At 38.6% G+C, this 22,126-nt stretch overlaps 1 protein-coding gene across 2 annotated transcripts in view; it reads right to left on the reverse strand.

The window, feature by feature from the left end:
* Positions 1 to 6,980: 6,980 nt before the first annotated feature.
* KCNG3 (potassium voltage-gated channel modifier subfamily G member 3) overlaps positions 6,981 to 22,126 on the reverse strand; it is a 67,059-nt gene continuing 51,913 nt past the window's right edge. Inside the window, exons 2-3 of one of the 2 annotated variants that reach the window (XR_009496406.1) lie at positions 9,286 to 22,075; positions 6,981 to 7,844 (exon numbers count right to left, since the gene is read on the reverse strand). Coding sequence is in view for 1 of the 2 variants with exons in the window: in XM_024999381.2 (XP_024855149.1) it covers positions 21,430 to 22,075 (646 nt within the window). In the remaining variant the exon portion in view is untranslated. Of the gene's footprint in view, positions 22,076 to 22,126 lie in introns of both variants that reach the window. The other variant, XM_024999381.2, reaches the window with a different exon arrangement.

Below are 22,126 nucleotides of genomic sequence, written 5' to 3' on the forward strand. Positions count from 1 at the left end.
GATATTATGCCTTCTGATCCAAGAACATGGAATGTTTTTCATTCATTCAGGTCTCCCACAGTCTCCTTCAGCAATAGTTTAAACTTTTCTTCAGAAAGATCTTACACATTTATTAGGTGGATTCTTAGGTAATTGTCGAAGAAGGCAATGGCAACCCACTCCAGTACTCTTGCCTAGAAAATGGACGGAGGAAATGAAAATGCTCCTCCTGCCATGGACGGAGGAGCCTGGTAGGCTGCAGTCCATGGGGGTCGCTAAGAGTCAAACACGACTGAGCGACTTCACTTTCACTTTTCACTTTCATGCATTGGAGGAGGAAATGGCAACCCACTCCAGTGTTCTTGCCTGGAGAATCCCAGGGACGGCGGGGCCTGGTGGGCTGCCGTCTATGGGTTCGCACAGAGTTGGACACGACTGCAGCGACTTAGCAGAAGCAGTAGGTAATTGTGCTTGATATAGTCAATTGTCACTTGACATTCATTCCCACCTAATTCTCTGTTCCCCTCTCAATTACTGGGACTGAAAGGCAAAATCAATCAATCAATCACCTTTCCCAGACTGTGACAGCTGGAGTTCTGGATATAGCTTAGCTTTGCCCAATCACATGTGTACATACAAGAGCAGAACAGTGGAGATCTGTGGGCTGGATGTGGGGTTAGACCTCACACTGAGGCTCAGGGCTCTTGTCCCGTTCAGACAGTGTGATTCCAGACCCTTCACCACTTCAGTGAGGTCTCTTATGTATAGATGCCTTCCCTTCCTCCCATGACCACAGACAAACATCATTATTTCTGGTTACAACCCTAAGGTAATTGTATTGCTGTTCCCAATTACTCACTGCCCCTCACTGTAGGAGGATTATATTTTCTTACCCCAAGAATGTCAGGCTGGGTCATGTGACCAGCTTTGTCAATAAAAAATGTGGATTAAGATGAAGTGTGACACTTCTGAGCAGACACTCCAAGAGTCTGAGCGCTTCCAGCGTCTTCTCTTTGTCCTCCGACACAAGAACAGCAACAACCCAGGCAGAGACCACGCCTTCATCCTGGATGCTGAAATGAAGAGGATATGGCACAGAATCATGGTCAATCTGCACAAGACATGTAACGTGAACAAAAAACAAGCCTTTGCAACTGTAAGAAATGAAAATTTGGGGGTTGTTGGTTATCACTGCATAACTTAGTCCAAGGTGTCTGATACAAACTTCAAGCTGTCAAGTACAACTGCATTTTTTAAATATTTTGTATATTTTATAAAACTTCCAAGTGTTTAGAGTAGATCCAAACCCTACACAGTCATTGTGCTTTTCATCATAGTAAAATATACGTAAAATTGACCATTTTAACCATTTTAAAGTGTACAATTCAATGGCATTAAGTATCTTCAGAATACCACGCAGTCATCACCACTATTCATTTTCAGAACATTTTCATTATTCCAAATAGAAACTCTACACCCATTAAACAATAATTTCCCATTCTTTCACCCCCAGCTTCTGGTAACCTTGATTCTATTTTCTGTCTCTAAGAACTGGTGTGCTCCAGGTACCTCACATAAGTGAAAGCACACAATATATGTTTCCTTTGGCATCAGGCTTACCTCTCTTAGTATATCTTCAATGCTTATCCATTTTGTAGCATATATCAGAATTTTGTTCCCTTTTCTTTTTTTAGATTTTTTTGTTTTTTGGATGTGGATGGTTTTTAATGTCTTTATTGAACTTGTTAAAATGTTCCCTCTGTTTTATGTTCTGTTATATTTGGCCACAAGGCATGTGGGATCTTAGTTACTCCAGCAGGGATCAAACCTGCATTTCCTGCATTGGAAGGTGAAGTCTTAACACTGGACTGCTAGAGAAGTCCCAGAATTTCATTCCTTTTTAAGGCTCAGTAAAGGCAGTGGCACCCCACTCCAGTACTCTTGCCTGGAAAATCCCATGGATGGAGGAGCCTGGTGGGCTGCAGTCCATGGGGTCGCTAAGAGTCAGACATGACTGAGCGACTTCACTTTCACTTTTCACTTTCATGCATTGGAGGAGGAAATGGCAACCCACTCCAGTGTTCTTGCCTGGAGAATCCCAGGGACGGCGGAGCCTGGTGGGCTGCTGTCTATGGGGTTGCACAGAGTCGGACACGACTGACGCGACTTTGCAGCAGCAGTAGCAGTATTCCTTTTGTGTGTGTCTGTGTGTATACCCCATATTTTGTTTATCCATTTATCTGTTGATGGACATTTGAACTGTGTCTCATCTTTAAGGCTATTGTCACTGTGCTTTTTTGATCCAGTAGTAGCCAAAAACATACTATAATAGAAAAAGACCTGAAATATTGCACAAAAACCCATCAGTTGGTGAGGGCTGGGTTCAATATGGAAAGAGGAAACTTTTACTCTATTTCTTATATTCCAAAATTATTTATATTACAAATTTTTTATATTCCAAAATTAGCTACAATAATTTTTATGCAATTTTAAAAACCAGTACGAGTTTTAAAAATAGTTCCTTTTGATCAGAAGGGGGAAAGAACAAGAGACATAACAAATCACTGCAAATGTGTTTTTAAAAATTATCAGTAAAAGCTCAGGGTGGTTCCACTAGTCGGTCGGCCACAGAACCTCCATAAATGAAAAAGAGCATTCATTAAATATTAAAATCACACTGCGGGAAACTGTATATCACTAGATGAGACTTGCACGTAACACTATCACTTTTTTCCTTTTATTCTTCTGGATCAGATTTTATGGCTCATCATCATCCCTTTTGAACAAAGCTGAAGCTTATTACAGTACCACATTCCCTGAGTCTAAGTGTGATTAAGAACATACTCAGTTTCAGCTACATCATTTGTAGTAAAATACCCTTGTGGAACTGCCCTTAGTTTTTAACTGAAAATGCTACTGTGACTTCCACTGTTCAAACTGTGTTAACACTGCTCCTGACAGCTCTCAAGTGCTTGATTTCCCAGATGATTAGAATAAAGTTCAAATGGTGCTTCCTAATATCTTGGAAAAGTTTAGACTCAGGGAAATGGAAACTTTGATCAAAGGTTTGCTTAGCCAGAGTTGGAAAGCCTGGCTTCAGTGTCCAGCTATTTGCATCTTCTCAATACAACTTGAACTTTCAGCCCTTTGACTAGAAGGAAGATTTCCCATTGAGTTCACATACTGGGTTTGTCGGATACAGCAGCAGTAGCATAAACAACTAATCACAATTAACCAGCGACAGCACTAAGAAGACCAGACAGCAATCATGTGCTTCAGGGCTAAATTCCAGAAGTGATTTCAAAGCCAGCTCAGCTCCTAAGAGCCCAGGCTGCTGGTCCGTGGTAACAGAGATCCCCTCACGACCATGGGGCAATCTATATATAAAGTGAGGATTCGATGTGAGAAGACCTAGTGTTAAACTTCAGCTGAGCCACCTGGAGCTCCAAGTTGCTGAATCCAATGACTACTTTTCCATTTTCTGCTCACCTGACTGCTGGGAGTCGTTTAACAGCCCCATCTCCCTGCTGGGCTGCTCAATGTCCTTCCCTCCTCTTGCCATGTTGGGCAGTCTCCTGGAGTCGAATCCAGGTTACTTCCAGTATTCCCAGTGAGAATTCCCAGTGAGAGCCACTCATTATTTCTCTGCGTCTTTCAACTTTGCTGCTGGGTCCTCTCTCATCACTCCCTCCTGCCTGGAGGATGAACTCAGCAGTTTTCTAACTGGCCCTACTGTCCCCAGTCTCTCTCCACCACTAACTTACCGGACAGAGCGATCCTCATCAAGGACGATCCTTGCCGTGTCACTCCCCTGACTTATGTCCTCCAGTGGATCTGTGACTGTAGGGTAAAGCTCACCTCCTTGGCTAAAACATAAGGCCTTTCCTAATCTGGCATCTGCCCACCCAACTACACTCCTCACACACTCCTCTGTGCAATGGCTGACTGAGTGAAATGGCTGGAACAATTTTTTGCTTTGGTGCATTCTAAACCCCCAAATCCGCGGTCCCCAACCTTTCTGGCACCAGGGACTGGAAGACAATTTTTCCATGGACCAGGGGTTGGGGGGAGGGGGATGGTTTCAGGATATTTCAAGTGCACTTATTGTGCACTTTATTTCTATCATTATTATATCAGCTTCACCACCGGGCATTAGATCCTGGAAGTTGGGGACCCCTGCTCTAAGGGCTGCAAATCCTTAAGGACCTGTCTCCCCAAACTGAATTTAAGTATCATTCCTCCAGGAAGCCTTTCTAGACTCCTGAGGTGAACATCTTGCAGGATCCACAGCAGCCGTTTCATACCCTTTACCCTATCCCCTAGACCTCTTTAATGTTTCATTACTGGTCACCTTCCCCACTGGGAGCTCCTCAAGGATGGGGCACATCTTCCACATGTATGTGTAGAGCAGAGCAGAAAGAAATGAGGCAAAAAGAAGAAAATAAAGCCAAGAAATGACAGTAACGTGTTATATGGACGGGGAGTCATGTGCTTATTTCTTCTCTTCCTGTTTTCCATATTTTCTAGCATGTGGATTATTTTTAAACTTTTTTTAACAAATCAGTTCATTCTTGAGATGTGTCCAATCGCTCCTACCATAAAAGCTTCAATAAAAGAACTTGCTGCTTAAGTTCCTCTTTCCTCAGACTGCTCTGGCTCAAGACCTCAAGCTCCACAAATTCTTCAAACTGAGCAAAACAGAAACACTTCAACATTTTCAGCAGACAGAAGGACCACCCACATACACATAAATTCCTTGGCCTTGAAAAGGTTACACTGCTCTAGCAGTCGAGTGCCAAAACCCATTTTTGGCCAAAAATTCATCAGACCCTCACTGTATTCGCAGTGTAACACAAATGAAGAGGTAACATTCACAGATCCTAAGATGTAAAGAGGATAAAAATGATGGAACTTCTGAGTGCTAAATCCATTACCTTGTCAAATTGAGACATCAGTGAAAGATAGGGAAGAAAAAAAAACTCTGAAAATTCTTCTGAAACATTATCTTCTCAGATATCAAAACTTTCAACCACATACACTGGCTTGTAACTTTTTAAATTTGTGAGAAATAAGTCAACCATTCAATGTTCAGTCTGACATTTGCTATTGTTTTCCCTCAAGAGAAAACAAAACCTGATTAATTCCAAAAATAAAACATAAAAACTCAGTTGAGAAGCGAACCCTGTGGCTTAGAAGTCATCACTCTGATTAACAACACATAAGTGTTACCTGACAAATGGATTCCTATCTCAAATGCAATTATCGACAAATTTCTCATGATCCCCACTGTCTTAATAGTTGATGCCCAGTTCTTGAAGCAATAACTTTAACAGCAATGAAACAAAGGAAACCTCACCTCAGCACTCGGGCTGACTAGACTGTCTTCCATGCTCGGTCAGCAGAGACGCTGGAATGAAGTGTTTGAACCAGGCTCAACAGCTGTTCAGGAAGGTACCTACTTCTGTGCCCTTGCAAGTCCTGGAGCGGTGATCTTCACAATTAAGCCTGTTCCTAGAACCTGCTGAGACAGTCGGACAAGCAGGACTCTGCCCTCAGGAAATCCTGGCCTGAGGCACCACTGGCATCCATCCTGGGATGACTCCGCCAGGCCGTTGGGGCGGTACCAGAGCAAGGGGCTTCTACTGAGAGGGTAACAGGCAGGAAGGCCAGGGGTCTCCAAATAGAGGAAATAGCCTGCAAGTGTCAGACATTTTTATCTCTCTTAAGCGGCAGGAGGAAACAAACTAGCAATATTTTTTCCTTCTCTATATAAATTTAAAGGGAGGTTTCTCTTAAAATATTGTGTTGCCATAATGACACCCGGCTTCGCCTGAAGTTAGCTATTCTCGAGTCTAGAGATAACCAATGCCTTTTCCTTATGGAAATGTTTGTCTTAAGCTATGCTAATGTACTATGCCTTTACCCCAAACTCTGTCTCCAAGTCGGTTCCGCCTCTTGGCCCAGAACCTACTTGACAAACCAGTATGGATATTGTTCCCCTAATCTATGTAAATGAAACTATTTGTATGGTGGTCTGCCCTTCTTCAAGATTCAAGTTAATCATTTTATGGCCCAGGATAAACCATTTATCCCAAAATGCATCTTATGGGTGAGGGGCCTGGTGCCATTCTGAATTTTAAGACATTCCTTTCTTTCATTAACAGACTGCTAGTGACTATATAACATCCAGCTAAAGACTAGCAGGGGGGTACTCTTTCTGCCCCCTTCTGATGCCTATGTCAGAAGCTTTCTCTATCTCCTTTATATTTCAATAAAACTTTATTACACAAAAGCTCTGAGCGATCAAGCCTCGTCTCTGGCCCCGGATTGAATTCTTCTCCTCCGGGGGCCAAGAATCCTGGTGTATTCGCGTGATTCAACAACAACCTTTCACTATCAGTGGGGCTAGAGCAGCACCCAAATCAGAGGAGCCACTGGAGTACAAGAATGTCAAGAATGGGAGTGTGGGGTGTGAGCAGGGATCACACAGAGAGACCTGGGGTGGGAAGGGGAGGTGGGGAGGGTCACACAGCCTTTCATTAGGAAAACTGAAAGGATCTGGCAGCAATCTGGACCCCTGAGAACACACTCTAAACAAGTACTGCATTTATAAGGTATAGCCTCCAAGGCTTTTTATTCAACTCAACACATATTAGGTGCCTATAGGTACCCATCATCATTGCCTGGACACTTACCTCATGTAGAGCATTGATGTTCTTACCATACAGAGGTGCAGTTAAAAGGGAGAAAGAGAAAAAAGGGGAGGGGAGAAAGAGAATGTGAAAGCAAGCTGGGGAAGATCTAATGACTGAGTCAAAGCCTCACAACAGTAAGAAACGTTGTCACAGTCAGGAGACACCTTTTGTGCTTCATCCACCATTAGTTTATTGCAAAGTGAAGTTTGGGTTCAAAACAAAAGGGAAATAAGTCTACCAAGAATGAATTAAATTAATCAATGACGTCAACGGCAACAGATAGGAACAATTTAGTATCAGCTGTAGGTGGTTCTCAAAGTCAAAATTTATTAACTATCAAATGGTCAAGCTGTACAGGTTTTTTTTCAGATGTACATATAACATATGTATATCATAACAAAGTTATTAATAAAATATTTCCTTAGGGACTGAAGAAACTATTAATTAAATAGTTGATGAACATTTATAGATACTATTAAAGATCTGACATAAATATGTAAGTCATGGAGCTGAATAAGAAAAGCTATGATCCATATGATTGCATACTTTACTAATTCCAAATTAAAGTAGAAAACAAAATAATGCCACATAAATTGAGCTGAATTTAAGAACCTTTTTATTAGAAGATAAAAGTGACGTCCATTTAAACCATCACTCCTGAAAGAGATACTAAATAATAAAATTATTATCTCAAATCCCAAACTATGACACAAACTTTACTATCCAGATTACCCTGCCTATTGGTTGGCAGTACATCTGTCCCTCCATGATACAGGCAACGGCCGTTAGCGATGAGACTTAGCAGTAGTTATGAATACCCAGCAGAGGTATAGACCACGTGGTAGAAAGGACATTCACACATCTTTGAATCACTACTCTCATTGAGAATAGGGTTGATGAAAATAATGGTTAAAACTAACAGACAATTTACCTGTTCAATCATTTGCTATCTTTAGCAATAAACATCACACTACACTCAGTATTTTGTCCATAAAATTTTTATGTGTCCAAGGTATTTTTTAAATCCAGGTTTAGATTATTAACAGTGAAAAAGTATTCATCTTCTTTCTTACTTCCATGGACTTGATCAGGCCACCATTCACCAGGCACACAGAAATATGAATAACTGGAAAGACGACTTGATGGCAGACTGTTTGCAAAACAGGAGTGCTGTATTTTAAGGCAAATGTCTTTATCACATATATACACAGCAGTTTATTCATTGGCGAACTTTATCATATGACAGTACAAAATTCAACAGAAAAACTGAGGTATAACTTTACTTAACATAAATACAAATGTCAGAAAGTCTAAAGACATTTTCAATGTGCTTAACATATTTTACCAAGAACCAAATAGAGAATTCAGAATTCTTCTCCAAGTTCTTATATGTCCAGAAATACCCAAGATTCTGAATTCTAGGGGAAAAAAATACTAGAAATTAAATACTCTAAACTCTTCCCAATAAGGCTCTCTACATAAGGCTACCTTTGATATAAGGCTACTTCAACTTGGTCTGAAAATAGCAAAGATATGCATCAAAATTCAAGCTATTCTGAACTAAAGAGAAAGGACTTGGTCTCATGAAGGATGAGTTTACTGAGCAAAATTAAACTTGGGCAAAAAGCAAATTTTAAAGTACATCAAATGAAAACATTTCCTATCATTTTTTAACATAAAGCTGAACTATTGTGATATAAAAATGACTGAATCTGTATGACAGTGTTTAGGGCAAAACAGACATACATTTACCTTTACAGAAATAAATGAAATATAATCCTTAACTTGGTATGAATATTTTTAAAATTCTACATTCTGTGACCTTTACAAAAGGAGATCTATTCTTTACTTTCAAGTTAGAAACAGTGTAACAGTTTATCTTTGGATATTTCCAGTCAATGGCTGTATAAAACGAGAGATAATACAAATATAAGTCATAGGCCATTTGGTGCATTAACACGTAAGCCATCAGTCTGGGACACTAAAAGCAAAAAAGTGATCCACTGATAGTACATAAAGTGGAAAAAATATACCCCAGATTTCTGCTCTAGTCCAAAAACTTACAGTCTCTAAGTATTTTTAATTACTGAGTAGTCTGATGCAATGACATTCACTGAAAAAATCTTATTACTAACTGTATTCACATTAAAATGTTTTCCTTAAAATGCAAATTGCGGTATTCATTATGCCTAAATACAAAGGTAAGTTAATGACAAGGTAAAGTGTTTTTTAGGTCTGACAGAGCACTCATGTCCTCTGTCAAAGTCCAAGTGATATTAAGAGAAAAAAATATTCTACTTATTTTTACCTAATAATTTAATTAAACGCTCAAAGATACTGTTCTAAAGGAAAGTTCAACAGGAACTGCGTGTTAAATTTACAAATTAGGCCAAAATAAGAAACAAAAATGGGATTCAAAAAAATTAGACTATGTAACTGAATAAATAATAACAATAATGACAAATAACACCCCAAATTTGGAAAATTCAAGCAAAACATTGGTAACCTCATTCTTGATGGCACATAAATAAAGGAATTTAAGACTGTGGATGGAAAAACAGAAGCTTCCATCAAAACAGGTACACACAGAGTAACGGGAAAGATTCACAACCTGAATTCCACATCCACAGTGATGTCAGTCATCAGCTGGCTGTGGAGCCTCCTGCTGATTCCTACAGGAACAGGCACAAAGCACCCTCGACTTTTCACTGGCACCGAACTCAGTTGCTTTGAAAAAATGTCCTGACATTGGTTAATAGCAGAGGGTGGGGGAAAGGAGTGGTAAGAATAAATATCAAGTTAAGTGCTCCTTTGTGTGAAGGAATCTAGAAACCCTCTTATTTAGTAATTAACCCAACACACCACCAACTTCGAACACTTGCACTTTTAAAGACAGCCATAAACCCGCCACTTCGTTTTTTCAGTCCCACTCCCTCTTCAGCCCACTGCTGACTGCTCCACTGGGCCCTCCTGTGTTGCTCACAGGAGGTGTCTTAACACCTTAACCAGCCACTACTCCTGCCCCCAGGTCCATCCTCACTCCTGTACCTGCGGCTGATCACAACTGCACTTGGAATTTTGGCTGAGCTTTTTCCTTCGAATACCCGAGACAAGACCAATCACTAAGTATTTGCTCCTGCCTGTTCATCACATCCAATCAGCAAAATACCATAAACATGTTGGCCCAGGGTTGGCCCAGGGTGTGGTTCAGCGCAGTGGCTCTGCAAACTGTATAATGGCATGTCTCAGGGAAACTGCCCTGCCCTCAGCAATATCCCCCACCTAGAAAGACTGCTTTCCCCAAGCCTGGAAAACCACTCTCCAAACTGGGTGATGATAAGGCTAAGCTAATTCTACTCTGGAATTTGAACAGGGAAAAAAGAAGAGGATCAGTCAGTGGAAATGAACAAGTAGAGGGGAGAGATGCACAGATGCCACTCTGCTGAGAGTGATGCCAACCCTGAGAGGTAGGAGGAGAGACATCAGAATGGCCACACTCCATCAGGCGGCTGCTGTTGCATCTTTACAATTAATAACCCCTACCTAGGACTTCCCAGGTGGTTCAGTGGGTAAAGAATCCACCTGCAATTCAGAAGACACAGGTTCGATCCCTGGATCAGGAAGATCCCCTGGAGGAGGGCATGGCAACCCACTCCAATATTCTTGCCTGGAGAATCCCCAGGGACAGAGGAGCCTGTTGAGCTATAGTCCATGGGGTCGCAAAGAGTCAAACATGACTGAAGCGACTCAGCATGCACACACAACTCCTGCCTCTGGAGTCTACATTCCCTGTATATACTGCCAGTTATACTTTCTTCCCTCTCTTAGCAAATTTTGTTTCTTAGGATGACCAACAAGGGTCAGAGATTTATTTTCAGAATGCTTAATAAAAGTATTAAGCAAAAATAAAAGAATTATAAAACATTAGTACATCATTTCTTGTGAAAAATTGCCATAATTTTCACTACTCTATGTATTTTAGGAATTGTGGCTATTATTCAAGCATTCGATGAGTAGTAATTGGAAACCCTACTATTTCTAATAATAGTTAAGAGTAGTACTGAATACATTTGTAGGAAAGTAGACCTCTCGTTGAAACCTTTTTTTCCCAGACATCTTTAGTAAACATGTAACATTACAGATGTAGCGTGCCCAAAATCTTGGATCATAGCTCCATTAGGTTTGATATTCACATTTCCATTGAAGATTATTAATATTCACCCAGCACATTCATGAGATTTATTAAAAATGTAGACATTAACCAAAAGTCTTTGGGGCATATGTATAAGAGAACTTATTATACTATTATGTAGTATTTAGTCAAATACTACATTAGCAACATTACTCATGAAAAAAAATCCAGTAAAAAATAGTCAGACTTGAAAACTCGACCTTGCCAAGTGAGCTTCCAAACCATTTGGGGAAGTGCTGCTTACAAATACACTGAACTTTTCTCCAATTATTTTCCTAACATAATTTCCTAGAGGAATTACAAAATGATTATAAGGATGGCAAGGGATTATATTTAAAAATCTGGGCTTAGTCTTTGTATAAAGGACCCTCAGAATAGGTCTTCTGAGCACAACAAGAAACTTTTTTCAAAGGGCATCTGCCCGGGTGAAGGCAGCTGACGGTCATCCCTGTGTACCCCATAAATCAGACAAAACTCCTGCTACCCACAAAAAAAGGACTAATAATAATAACAACTTTCCTACAGCAGTACTGCAGGTTAATTAACTATCAAGTGTTGCTTTTTAGATGGTTTCCTCCCCATCCCAGTAATTCAGGGATATTTGCATTTCCTGTAAGAACTATGAAAAGATGTAGATTTAAACACACTAGGACGGTATCCTCAAAACAGGTAGAAGAAGAAAATTGCAAGGGGTCTAACCCTGACTGTTCAGGGAGATGGAGCTGCCTTTATCAACACCCTCTGGCATTCTCCTAGTACTCCTATAACTTCCAAGTCTGAGAAGCAAAATGTCAGGTAATAAAAAGGCATTAAATTAAACCAGCCAACAGAAACAAATTATCTCTTGTGTCTGTATGTCTCTATATCTTCAGGCAAGTGAACACAAACTCAAATTAACTTGGGTTAATGAGGAGAATCGGTTAAACAGCCTTAGAAACCATTAAATGTATATCAATTGGCAAACTGTAAAAACCATCAACAAGCACTGCTATGGCTTCAACCTGATTAGCATCTTGTAGATTTAGGAACTCACTTCAATTTCCTGACACAGGCAGTACAACAACTCAATTCACAACAAAATCTGTCTATTTCTTCATTAAAACACATTGTTAGAATCCAACACCCTTTCGTGAAAAAAAAAAAAAAAAAACCCTTAAGAAACTAGGAATACAAGTTCCTCAACCTGATCACGGGAATACTAACATTATACTTAATGGTATAAGACTGATGATTTCCCTCTAAGGTCAAGAAAAAGAAAAGGATGTCCATTCTCACATCTGCTATTTGACATTGTACTAGAAGTTCTAGCCAGGGTAATTAGGCAAGAGAAAGAAAAAAAGGAAGTATAAAGTTAAATTCTCTCTCATTGCGGATAACATTATCTTTTATATATATATAAACAATATAAAAACAATAAAAAAACCAAAACTAATAAGTTTAGCAAGGTAATAACATATAAGTATACAAAAATCAGTTGTATTTCTATACACTAGCAATGAACAATCTGAAAAAGAAATTCAGAACACAATTCCATTTATAATAGCATCAAAAAGAATAAACACTTAAGAATAAATTAAATCAAAGCAGCACAAGACTTGTACAGTGAAAACCATAAAACACTGGAAGAAATTAAAGAACACTTAAGTAAATGGAAAGACACCTTATGACCATGGATTGAAAAGCTTAATATTGTTAGGATGGAAAAACTCCCCTAATTGATCTACAGATTCCATGCAATCTTTATCAAACGTCCAACTGCCTTTTTTGCAGAAATGGATACGTTGATTCTAAAGTTCATATGAAAATGGGAGGAACCCAGATAGCCAAAACAACCTTGTAGAAGAAGAGGAATTCATATTTCCTGTCTTCTAAACTTACTCCAAAGCTAGTCTTCTGTGTGTTTTTGGCATAAGAACAGACATGTAGATCACTGGGAAAGCACCGAGAATCCATAAACCCACAAATCTATGGTTATCCAGTTTTTGAGAAGTATGCCAATACCACTCAATGGTGGAAAGAACGGTCTTTTCATCAAATGATACAGGGACAACTTCATATCCACCTGCAAAAGAATGAAGTTGGACCCCTATCTCATACCATACATAAAAATGGACCATACATAAAAATGGTCCGTACTCGAAATGGACCAGAGACCTGAAACTAACAGCTAATACTATAAAAATTTTGAAATATAAGAGTAAATCTTCATTACCTTGAGTTCCTTAAGATACAATACCAAAAGCATAAAAGACAAGAGAAAAAATAAAACTGGACCACACTGAAAGTTAAAACTGTGTACTGCAAATGATATTATTAAGAAAATGAAAAGACAACTCTTTAGTCTGAGAGAAAATATCTGCAAATCATGTATCTGATAAAGTTCAATATTCAGAATATATAAAGAACTCTTAAAAGTCAACAATTAAAAAAATTTTTTTTTAATGGGTAAAGGGTTTGACTAGACCTTTCTCCCTAGAGGGTAGATAAATAATCAATAAGCACATGAAAAGATGCTCCACACCATTAGCTATTAGGAAGATGCATATCAAAATCACAGTGAGATACCAACTCATACGCACACTAGGATGCTGCTATTTAAAAACAGAAAAGAAGAACAAGGAAAATAACTGTTGGAGAGAACGGAACCTTCATATATTGCTAGTGGGAATATTAAATAGTTCACTTGCTTTAAAAAACAGTATGAGAGCTCCTCAAAAAGTTAAACATGATGTTAGTACCTTGGTCCCTGGGTTGGGAAGATCCCCTGGAGAAGAGAAAGGCTACCCACTCCAGTATTCTGGCCTGGAGAATTCCATGGACTGTATAGTCCATGGGGCTGCAAAGAGTTGAACATGACTGAGCGACGTTCACTTATCATATGACCCAGGAATCTTCATCCAAGAAAATGAAAAACATACCGTTCACACAAAACTTGTACATGAATGTTCATAATAGCATTGTTCACAACAGTCAAAAAGTAAAAATAACACAAATGTCCATTAAATGAGAAAAGGATAATCAAAATGTAGTACATCCATACAATAGAAAATTATTCCACAATAAAAAGAATGAAGTACTGATCCATGCTACGATATAGATGGACTTCGAAACATTATGCTAAGCGAAAAAAGACAGATAAAAAGGCCACGTTTCCATTTACACGAAAGGTCCAGAATAGGCAAAGCTCTAGAGACAGAAAGCAGATCAGCGGTTGTCAGGAGATGGGTAAGGGAGGAGTGAGGAGTTACTGCAAAAGAGTAGGGGGTACATGAAAATGTGTTAGGATATCCCTGGTGGCACAGTGGATTAGAACTCGCCTGCCAATACAGGGGACACGGGTTTGATCCCTGGACCAGGAAGATTTCATAAGCCACAGGGTAAACCCGTGCACCACAACCACTGAGCCCGTGTCCCACAGCTTCTGAAGCCCGTGTGCCCTGGAGCCCATGCCCCACAACCGGAGAAGCCACCACAGTGAGCAGCCTGCGCAGCACAATTAGAGAGTGGACCCCGCTCACCGCAACCAGAGAAAGCCCACGCGCAGCGACGAAGATCCAGTGCAGCCAAAAATGAAAAAGAAAACGTTCTAGAATTAGAACATTTGGTAGTGATGGTTACATAGCTCTGTGACTATTCGAAAAACTACATACTTTAAAAATGATAAATTTTATGGTATGTGAATTATATCTCCAGTTGTAAAAAACAAAAAACCACACACATTGTTAATACCACCTTATATTTATTTAGTTCCACTTTTTAACTCCCCTGAGGCCTGGCATGCTGCAATTCATGGGGTCGCAAAGAACCAGATACGACTGAGTGACTGAACTGAACTGAACCTTCCCAAATTGCCTAAAGTTTATCAACAAAACCACAATGTTAACAATGCATCGAACAATTTAGTCAAATATCCTGTAACTACTTCTCATTCTTCTTTCCAGCCCCTTGCTTGCCCCTTGGCATGGTAAAGACATGCTTAACCTCACTTGTGTGGTTTTAAACAGAATAGGAAGTGAATTACTAAACTGAGAAAGGGAAAGGCAGAAAAGATTTAGAACAAATAATAAAAAGAAGGTATTCATCCTTTCATCTCCAGCTACCTCTCAGAAAACTTTTTAGGGGATCAGGAAATCACATCCTTCTATTAGCTGACAAAAATTCTCATTAAGTCAAATGCTATAATTCCTCAAATCTGATTTCATACATAGCTGCTATTCAATAATTTGATCTGAGTCTGATCCCCATGCAAGTATGCTCTTCATAAGAGACCTCATTCTTACATATATAAAAAGTCAAATCTGAAAAACACATAAATCAGGAGATAGTAACACACTAGAAAGATGACTCACAGGTTAAAAGAATTCCCTACTTGAATTCCTGTACACATCCATTATTATGTATATGAAATATGATGAAGTTTACAAACTTCTTTTCATACTAATGTTTGGAAACCTACTTATTATAAAAAGTGGATGCACCTAATTATTTGTTGCATGCTACAATGTTCCCATCTCTGACATGCACTGGAGCACAGAAAAGTGCATTAATAAAACTGTATTTAAGAAAAAGACACAAACATACATATGTTCAATTTCTTTCTGATCTTTTTAAACTGAGTTGATTGGAAGAGCTAATTAAAAGTGATTCTTATGTAAGCCGAAGTTTTCAAGAAGGGAACCATGACCCATTATTATAATTTTAAAACTATACTATTACATAATTTGAATTACTTATTTTTTATAAAAAACAAAACAAAACAACAACAAAAAAACCCTTCCAATGGTAAAGATTATTGAATCAGTAAAAATACAGGTAAGAATTTAGGCAGTTTATCTCAAAGCAAAAAAATCTAAACTTTCCACTTCTGTCTGATGAATAAAAAATAAACAGCCTTTCACATGGACCTGAAAGCTAAGCATTATATTGATTTCATAATTTTGCATTTTACTTTCAAACATTTCATATGAAAGAGTGGCTATGGCTAAAAGAAATGAAAGGAAAAATATGCATAGTTATGGGCCCACACACACACTTCTCGTATATCAGAGTTGAGGATTTAAATTCAAATACTGCTCTCTACTAAGGAAATCAAAGTCTCCTGTACTCTGCATTGTAGAGAAGGAAAGCATGGAAATTCAATGGACCTGCAAGATAAAACTTATAACACACAGTTAAACAGCCGTATGTTAAGTTGAACTAATCACTGTATTTTAATACAGCAAAAACACCTGTCATTATTTACACTTCTTTAGTGAAAAAGAAAAACAGAACAAAAAAACACTTTATAACAATACACACCACAAATGGCCTCTACTCAGTCATTGGCAGAACTATAGAATTATTTCAAAATGATCAAAATAATTGAAGTCTAGAAGGGATAAAGTCTAAAGTCATGGGAAATTTTAGTTTCAGTTTCAATGCAATGTTGTATAAATTAAACAAAAATACTATTCCAGACATAAATGACATAGCATTACTTAGTCCTGGTAGGTGAACTCCAAATAATATATATTCCCTCTGGCTTTCATCCACTAAATGTATATTGGGATAGTGTTGATATTTTAAAATATAAACCAAAGGATTCTCACCAAAGCTATGTAATATTAATTTGTTCAAAATTAGGATAAGATAGTTGGATGGCATCACCAACTCAATGGACATGAGTTTGAATAAACTCCAAGAGTTGGTGATGAAGAAACCTTGGTGTTGCTACAGTCCATGTGGTCGCATAGACTGAGCGACTGAACTGAACGACTGAACTGAACTGGTAGCATAAATGTAGATTATCCAATTCAATTCCTTAACAAATAATAAACTGAGGATTGAGCCGCACCAATAACCAAAAGTTCAAGTGCTTATTAGGAATGTCTGCGAGCTTCCCTGGAGGCTCAGCAGTAAAAATGACAATGCAGAGGACAAGAGAATGTGAATTCCTTAATGGAGAGCAGTATTTGAGTTTAAATCCTCAACTCTGATACAAGAGAAGTGTGTGTGTGGCCATAGCTATGCATATTTTTCCTTCATTTATTTTGCAATGTGGAGACCACCTGTCAAATAGGAGACTCAGGTTCGATCCCTGAGCCAAGAAGACCCACTGAAGAAGGAAATGGCAACCCAGTTGAGTATTTGTGCCTGGAAAATTCCATGGGGTCGCAAGAGTCAGACATGACCTAGTGACTAAACCACCACCACAATACCACTTCAAAATCTCAGTAGCTGAGGAATGTCTGGGAGAACTGCAAAAATCCCAAAGTTCAGGTATAAGTGTGGAATTGGTAAAGGCAAAATAAAAGTTAATGACAGAATGGAACAATGTGTCATGCTTGTGGGTGGCATTTCACAAGTCTGTGGCAGGCTCAACGGCATGGGGCAGCAAATTACTAGTTTACTTACAGGGGCAGAACTGACATGCCCAGTCCTCCAAGTACAGATGGGTCTGGAAAAGCAGGAAGCAAAACACCATATGAAAGCATGCTGAACAAACAGAGAAGTGTATGAAACCTTCTCTAACCAAAGTGGAATTCTTCCAGAACATTCCATTAACGCTTCAACCCATGTTACTTCCTCTTCAGCTCTGACATTTCTCAACCTGGCCCTTCTAAATAATGCAATGATAAACTATGAAATAACTGCACTTATTTGCTTACATGTGAGTAAGTGCACAACTGTGAAGTTTTGCAATTTAAAAACTGTATTGAAAATCTGAGTTCCTTATACACTTGTTCCAAGTCTTCCTTCCTGACATGCAGGGCACCTAAAAGCAACATCTGATTTTTATGTGACCTACAAAAAGGACCCCAAAACATTTTTAAGAGAAATCCTTCATGCTTTCTGATGTTACAAGAAAAAAAAAAAAAGTAAGTCCAAAGGGTTCTGAATCAAAAAGTCTGAAAATCAGGTTTCTGAGGCCTGATCTGACACTAGGGTGACCAACTGTACCAGATCACCTGAGACTAAGAGATTTCTCAGGATGGGAGTACAGTTAGTGCTAAAACCAAGGAAGTTCCAGCCAAACCAGGGCTAGCTGGGCTCCCTATGGGTGATGATGGCTAAATCACAACCCACTGGGAGCAAAGTTGCAAACATTTGGATAGAATGAAGGATGTAGAAAGAGGCAAGGTAAACCAGAAGGCCTCCAGGGCCCTTTAGTTGTCATTTATTACAACCCTATGAAATATTTATACCAGGTTTGATTGGAATGTATATTGCATACCATAAGTGTACACTTATGTAGGGTCAGAGGGCACTGGGACTATTTTGTGAAGCTATGCATTAAATTTATTAAATTTGGAGCTATATAAGCTTTAATAGTAAAACAGAGCTAGGAGTTTTTAGTTTTTTTAATTTTCATTTCTATAGCAAAGAGGAAAAATAAGCTGCTTCTAGAAAATACCAAGGCAACAGAGAAAATTCTTTCAATATCCACATCCAACTTAACCCCATTTCTCCTCCTCCCAAATCACTGGAGACCTAGGACATCTGGACGAAAGTTTAAAAACAGAACACATTATTTTGACTTACTGATAGCCACTATGAAAGAATACATTTCCACATTTTTAAGAAAGTAAGAACTTAGAAACAAGTTTTACAAGTAACTATAAAACCCTATAGAAAAGTAAAGGCAACTACAGCTACCAGCAATAACAATAGAGTCATAAAAGAAAAAAGATAAGATCTTGAATTGTTAGAGTATGTTCACTTTCAAATATGTTCCCTAACTTTGGAACTTTAATCCTGAAGAATCCCACTTCAGAGGATAACAAAATAAGTTATATGTAAGATCAAGTCACAAAAGCTCAGGGGTGATAAAATGAGAACAAACATTTGGACTTCCTCTTTCCTCCTCGGGCATTCTAATTTAAGATAATATCTGACTTACTGGGACTAATACAGGTCCTAACGAAAGCATTTCTGCCATGAAGATTGAGTGACGAGGAATCTCTGAAAGTACAACTATGAAAGAAGTGTTACTCAGTTACTATTTTTTAAGGCAATAACACCAGGGAAGCTTATAAGAAAATGCCTTCAATCCGAAAAACCTACAATATCCATGATATATACGTTTTTCAGTCATGAATGAACCAGTCTACCAGGTCTCAGCAGCATCTGAAGTACAGCGGTGGCTGGACCTTCACTAGCATTTCTCTAACATGCTCCTTCATGAGAACTGGTCCTATGAAAAGTCTGACATCACCAAGAGATTTCTTACTAGTTACTTCAGGGCAGCCTCAAAGTCTGCTTGTGTATTCACACAGATGGCTTCGCACACACACTTCCAGGCATAGGTTTCCCCCTGCCTCTTCTGAACGTAGTTTCTCTTCCCAAATCAGTCAACAGTTTGTGCCCAAGTCTATCACAAATGCTGTGGGGACATGAAGGTGTGTGCGAGAGAGGGGATCCAGGCCTTCAGGATAGTTAAACCTGACTTGGGGAGACAAGACATATTCTCATGAGGAGTTCCCAGTGCCAGCAAAATGGACGGCTGTCTTATTAGGAATATGGGGATCCTATCACTTGGCTATTACTTGCATAAATGACAAAGCTTTCATCAAAATAGGTAAGAAATCCATGCTATCTATTTTAAATATATTGGAGTACAATGAATATACAATAAACAAATACAATAAACAAAAAAATACAATAAACAAACGAATTTGAGTATGTAATAAGTAACATACCAGTGTGCGATAGTAGGCAAGATGAGGCAAGAGTCCTGTTTTCGGGGTTTTTGTTTGTTTGCTTTTTGGTCACACTGTGGGGCACGTGGGATCTTAGTTCCCCGACCAGGGATTGAACCCACGCCCCCTACAGTGGAAGCTCAGAGTCTTAATCACTAGACCACCAGGGAAGTCCTAGGATGAGAGTCTTAATGACCAAAACATCACCTAAACTCAGGAAAGGAAGTCAGGGAAAAGGAATGGTTTTGCTATTATTACCTCAACCGTGGCAACAGCAAAGGAGAGTGGCTTCTCAAGGCTTTTCTTAAAACCCAGGGGTGTGTTAAAAAATAAGCTGCTGGACTAGGTTCTCAAAGGTTCAGGTTTTAATCCTAACTCCTTCACAATCACATCCTCTCTTGCCCTGGTTTTCTACCTGTACTACTTAAGGTTTGAACTAGATGATGGCTAATATTCCCTTAATGAACATTCTGGTAAGCCTTTCCTTGATAAATATATCCCCTTTCCATCTCCTCTGCTCCCTCTCCCTCCCCACTAAATTACAATGTATAATATTAAATTATTCATGAATCAATGACTTTAGTTTTTTGTGTTTATATATTGCTGGCTTTATGGCAACTGGTTAACAAAGCCAAATTCTAGTTCAGATTGTTAACATCATCAGTTTACATTGTCTAGTCCTAATAACCTAGCCAGATTAGTGTGGCATATTACTCAATGTTGTTACAAGAAATTTGGCATAGCTATAATTGCCAATGGTGAAGATCAACTCAAATACTGATGTATTCATTGCTTTTAGCTGGTTTAAAATTGGCTTAGCTACACAGCAACCCAGAGTAAGAAAATGTTTCATTTCTTTTTTAAGACAATCCAGTGACAACATCTAAGTATGACTTTGGTATAAAATGGTTACATAAATATCCTTTCATCTTAAGTCTTATTAAACACACGGTGTTTAGTTAAAAAAAAAAAAAAAAACATTAAGAGCAGAAGAAGATAAATATGGGTTGCAATATCAAACTATTTCTATTATTTTAATGTTGGAAATCTTATTTGGACATCTGAATGTTAGGACTATTAACATCTAGTAACAGCAATGATTTCAAATAAAACGAACTCCAATAAAATGTGAAACAATACAACACTCTTTTAAGTCATTTCAAGACAGAGAAAAAAGAAATCCAAAATGGAAAAGAAGAACATACTCAAGCTTCCATATCATATTATGGTATGATAAGGTATGATGTCATACCATATTATACTATGGTATGATAAGGAGAATAAGAACAAAAATAAGTCAGATAATTGAGAAATATGCCAGAGAAGTTTTTCAAATACTATTCTTGCTTGTATCTACTAGCTCCACTCTACATTTTAAAATTTGGCCAAATTTTCAAAGTATTTGTTAAACAGTTCCTGCATGTGACATATGTTTCCAGGATACTTCTGACATTGATATAAGAGATTATAAAACATTTAGAAATGAAAATGTTACTCTCCAACAAAAAACACTGTAACTTCCAAGCTTCTTCTGTATTCACAAGATGGAAGAGCATTTGGAAAATAGTAGCTTTCAGTTTTAAAATGTTCAAATAATATACTTTAAAACAAACACAAAAAGTGTAATTGTTCAAGGCAGGGAAGAGACAAGTCTAAATAAGATCTTAAAATTTATTCTAGGAGACATTCCCTTTCCTTTGCAGTCTCAATCTTCTTTACTCCATAATAAGTAAATTCTTTTATCCCTTCAGCTGGGAAGGACAATTTTTACTCTACCAAGGTGATGACAGGACCACTGCAGTGCTCACCCAGCAAGAAACACATAAATATGAAGTGGCGTCAACTAGATCAAATGAAGTGTATGCAAGAACTGCTTTGCCACGCATTAATTTAGGAACTCAGCGGAGAGGCTCCTACTATATCTAGCTGATCTAAACTTGAGCTCATGGTAACACTGCACGAAGCTATGGTAGATAAAAGTGATAGGTAGCGCCAATAGAACAATTCCACTGACAACACAAACTCCTCCAAGAATTCTTCCAGGCACTGTGATAGGATACATATCTCCATAGCCAACTGTAGTCATAGAGATAATCACCCACCAGCAGGCAGCGGGGATGCTGGCGAAGTCCTTGTTGGATGTTTCCAGGTCCAACCCATGTTCAAGAAGCTGAGAAAGTGCACTAAAGATTGCCATGGCAACACAAATGAAGACAAGTAACATAACCATCTCTCGGTAGCATCGTTTGAGAGTCAAACCAAGTGTCTGAAGACCAATGAAGTGACGGGCCAGCTTAATCACCCAAAAAATCCTCATCATTCTAAGCACCCGCAAGGTGACTCCAGCCCTCTGGAGTTGAGAGTTCTCGCCTGTAAATACGGTCATTAACACGGAGATGTAATACGGTGTGATTGCCAGTAAATCAATGATGTTCAGAGGTCTCTTGACAAACTCACACTTGTTTTTGGAGACGATGAACCTCACGATGCACTCCGCAGTGAACCAACCTATGCAGATAGCTTCAATTATCCTGTCAAGAGAACAAAAGAAGAATTGATCATTTTATTTTTAAGCATTTTAA

The sequence above is a fragment of the Bos taurus genome, chromosome 11 (genome assembly GCF_002263795.3).
Source record: "Bos taurus isolate L1 Dominette 01449 registration number 42190680 breed Hereford chromosome 11, ARS-UCD2.0, whole genome shotgun sequence".
Lineage (NCBI taxonomy): Eukaryota > Metazoa > Chordata > Mammalia > Artiodactyla > Bovidae > Bos > Bos taurus.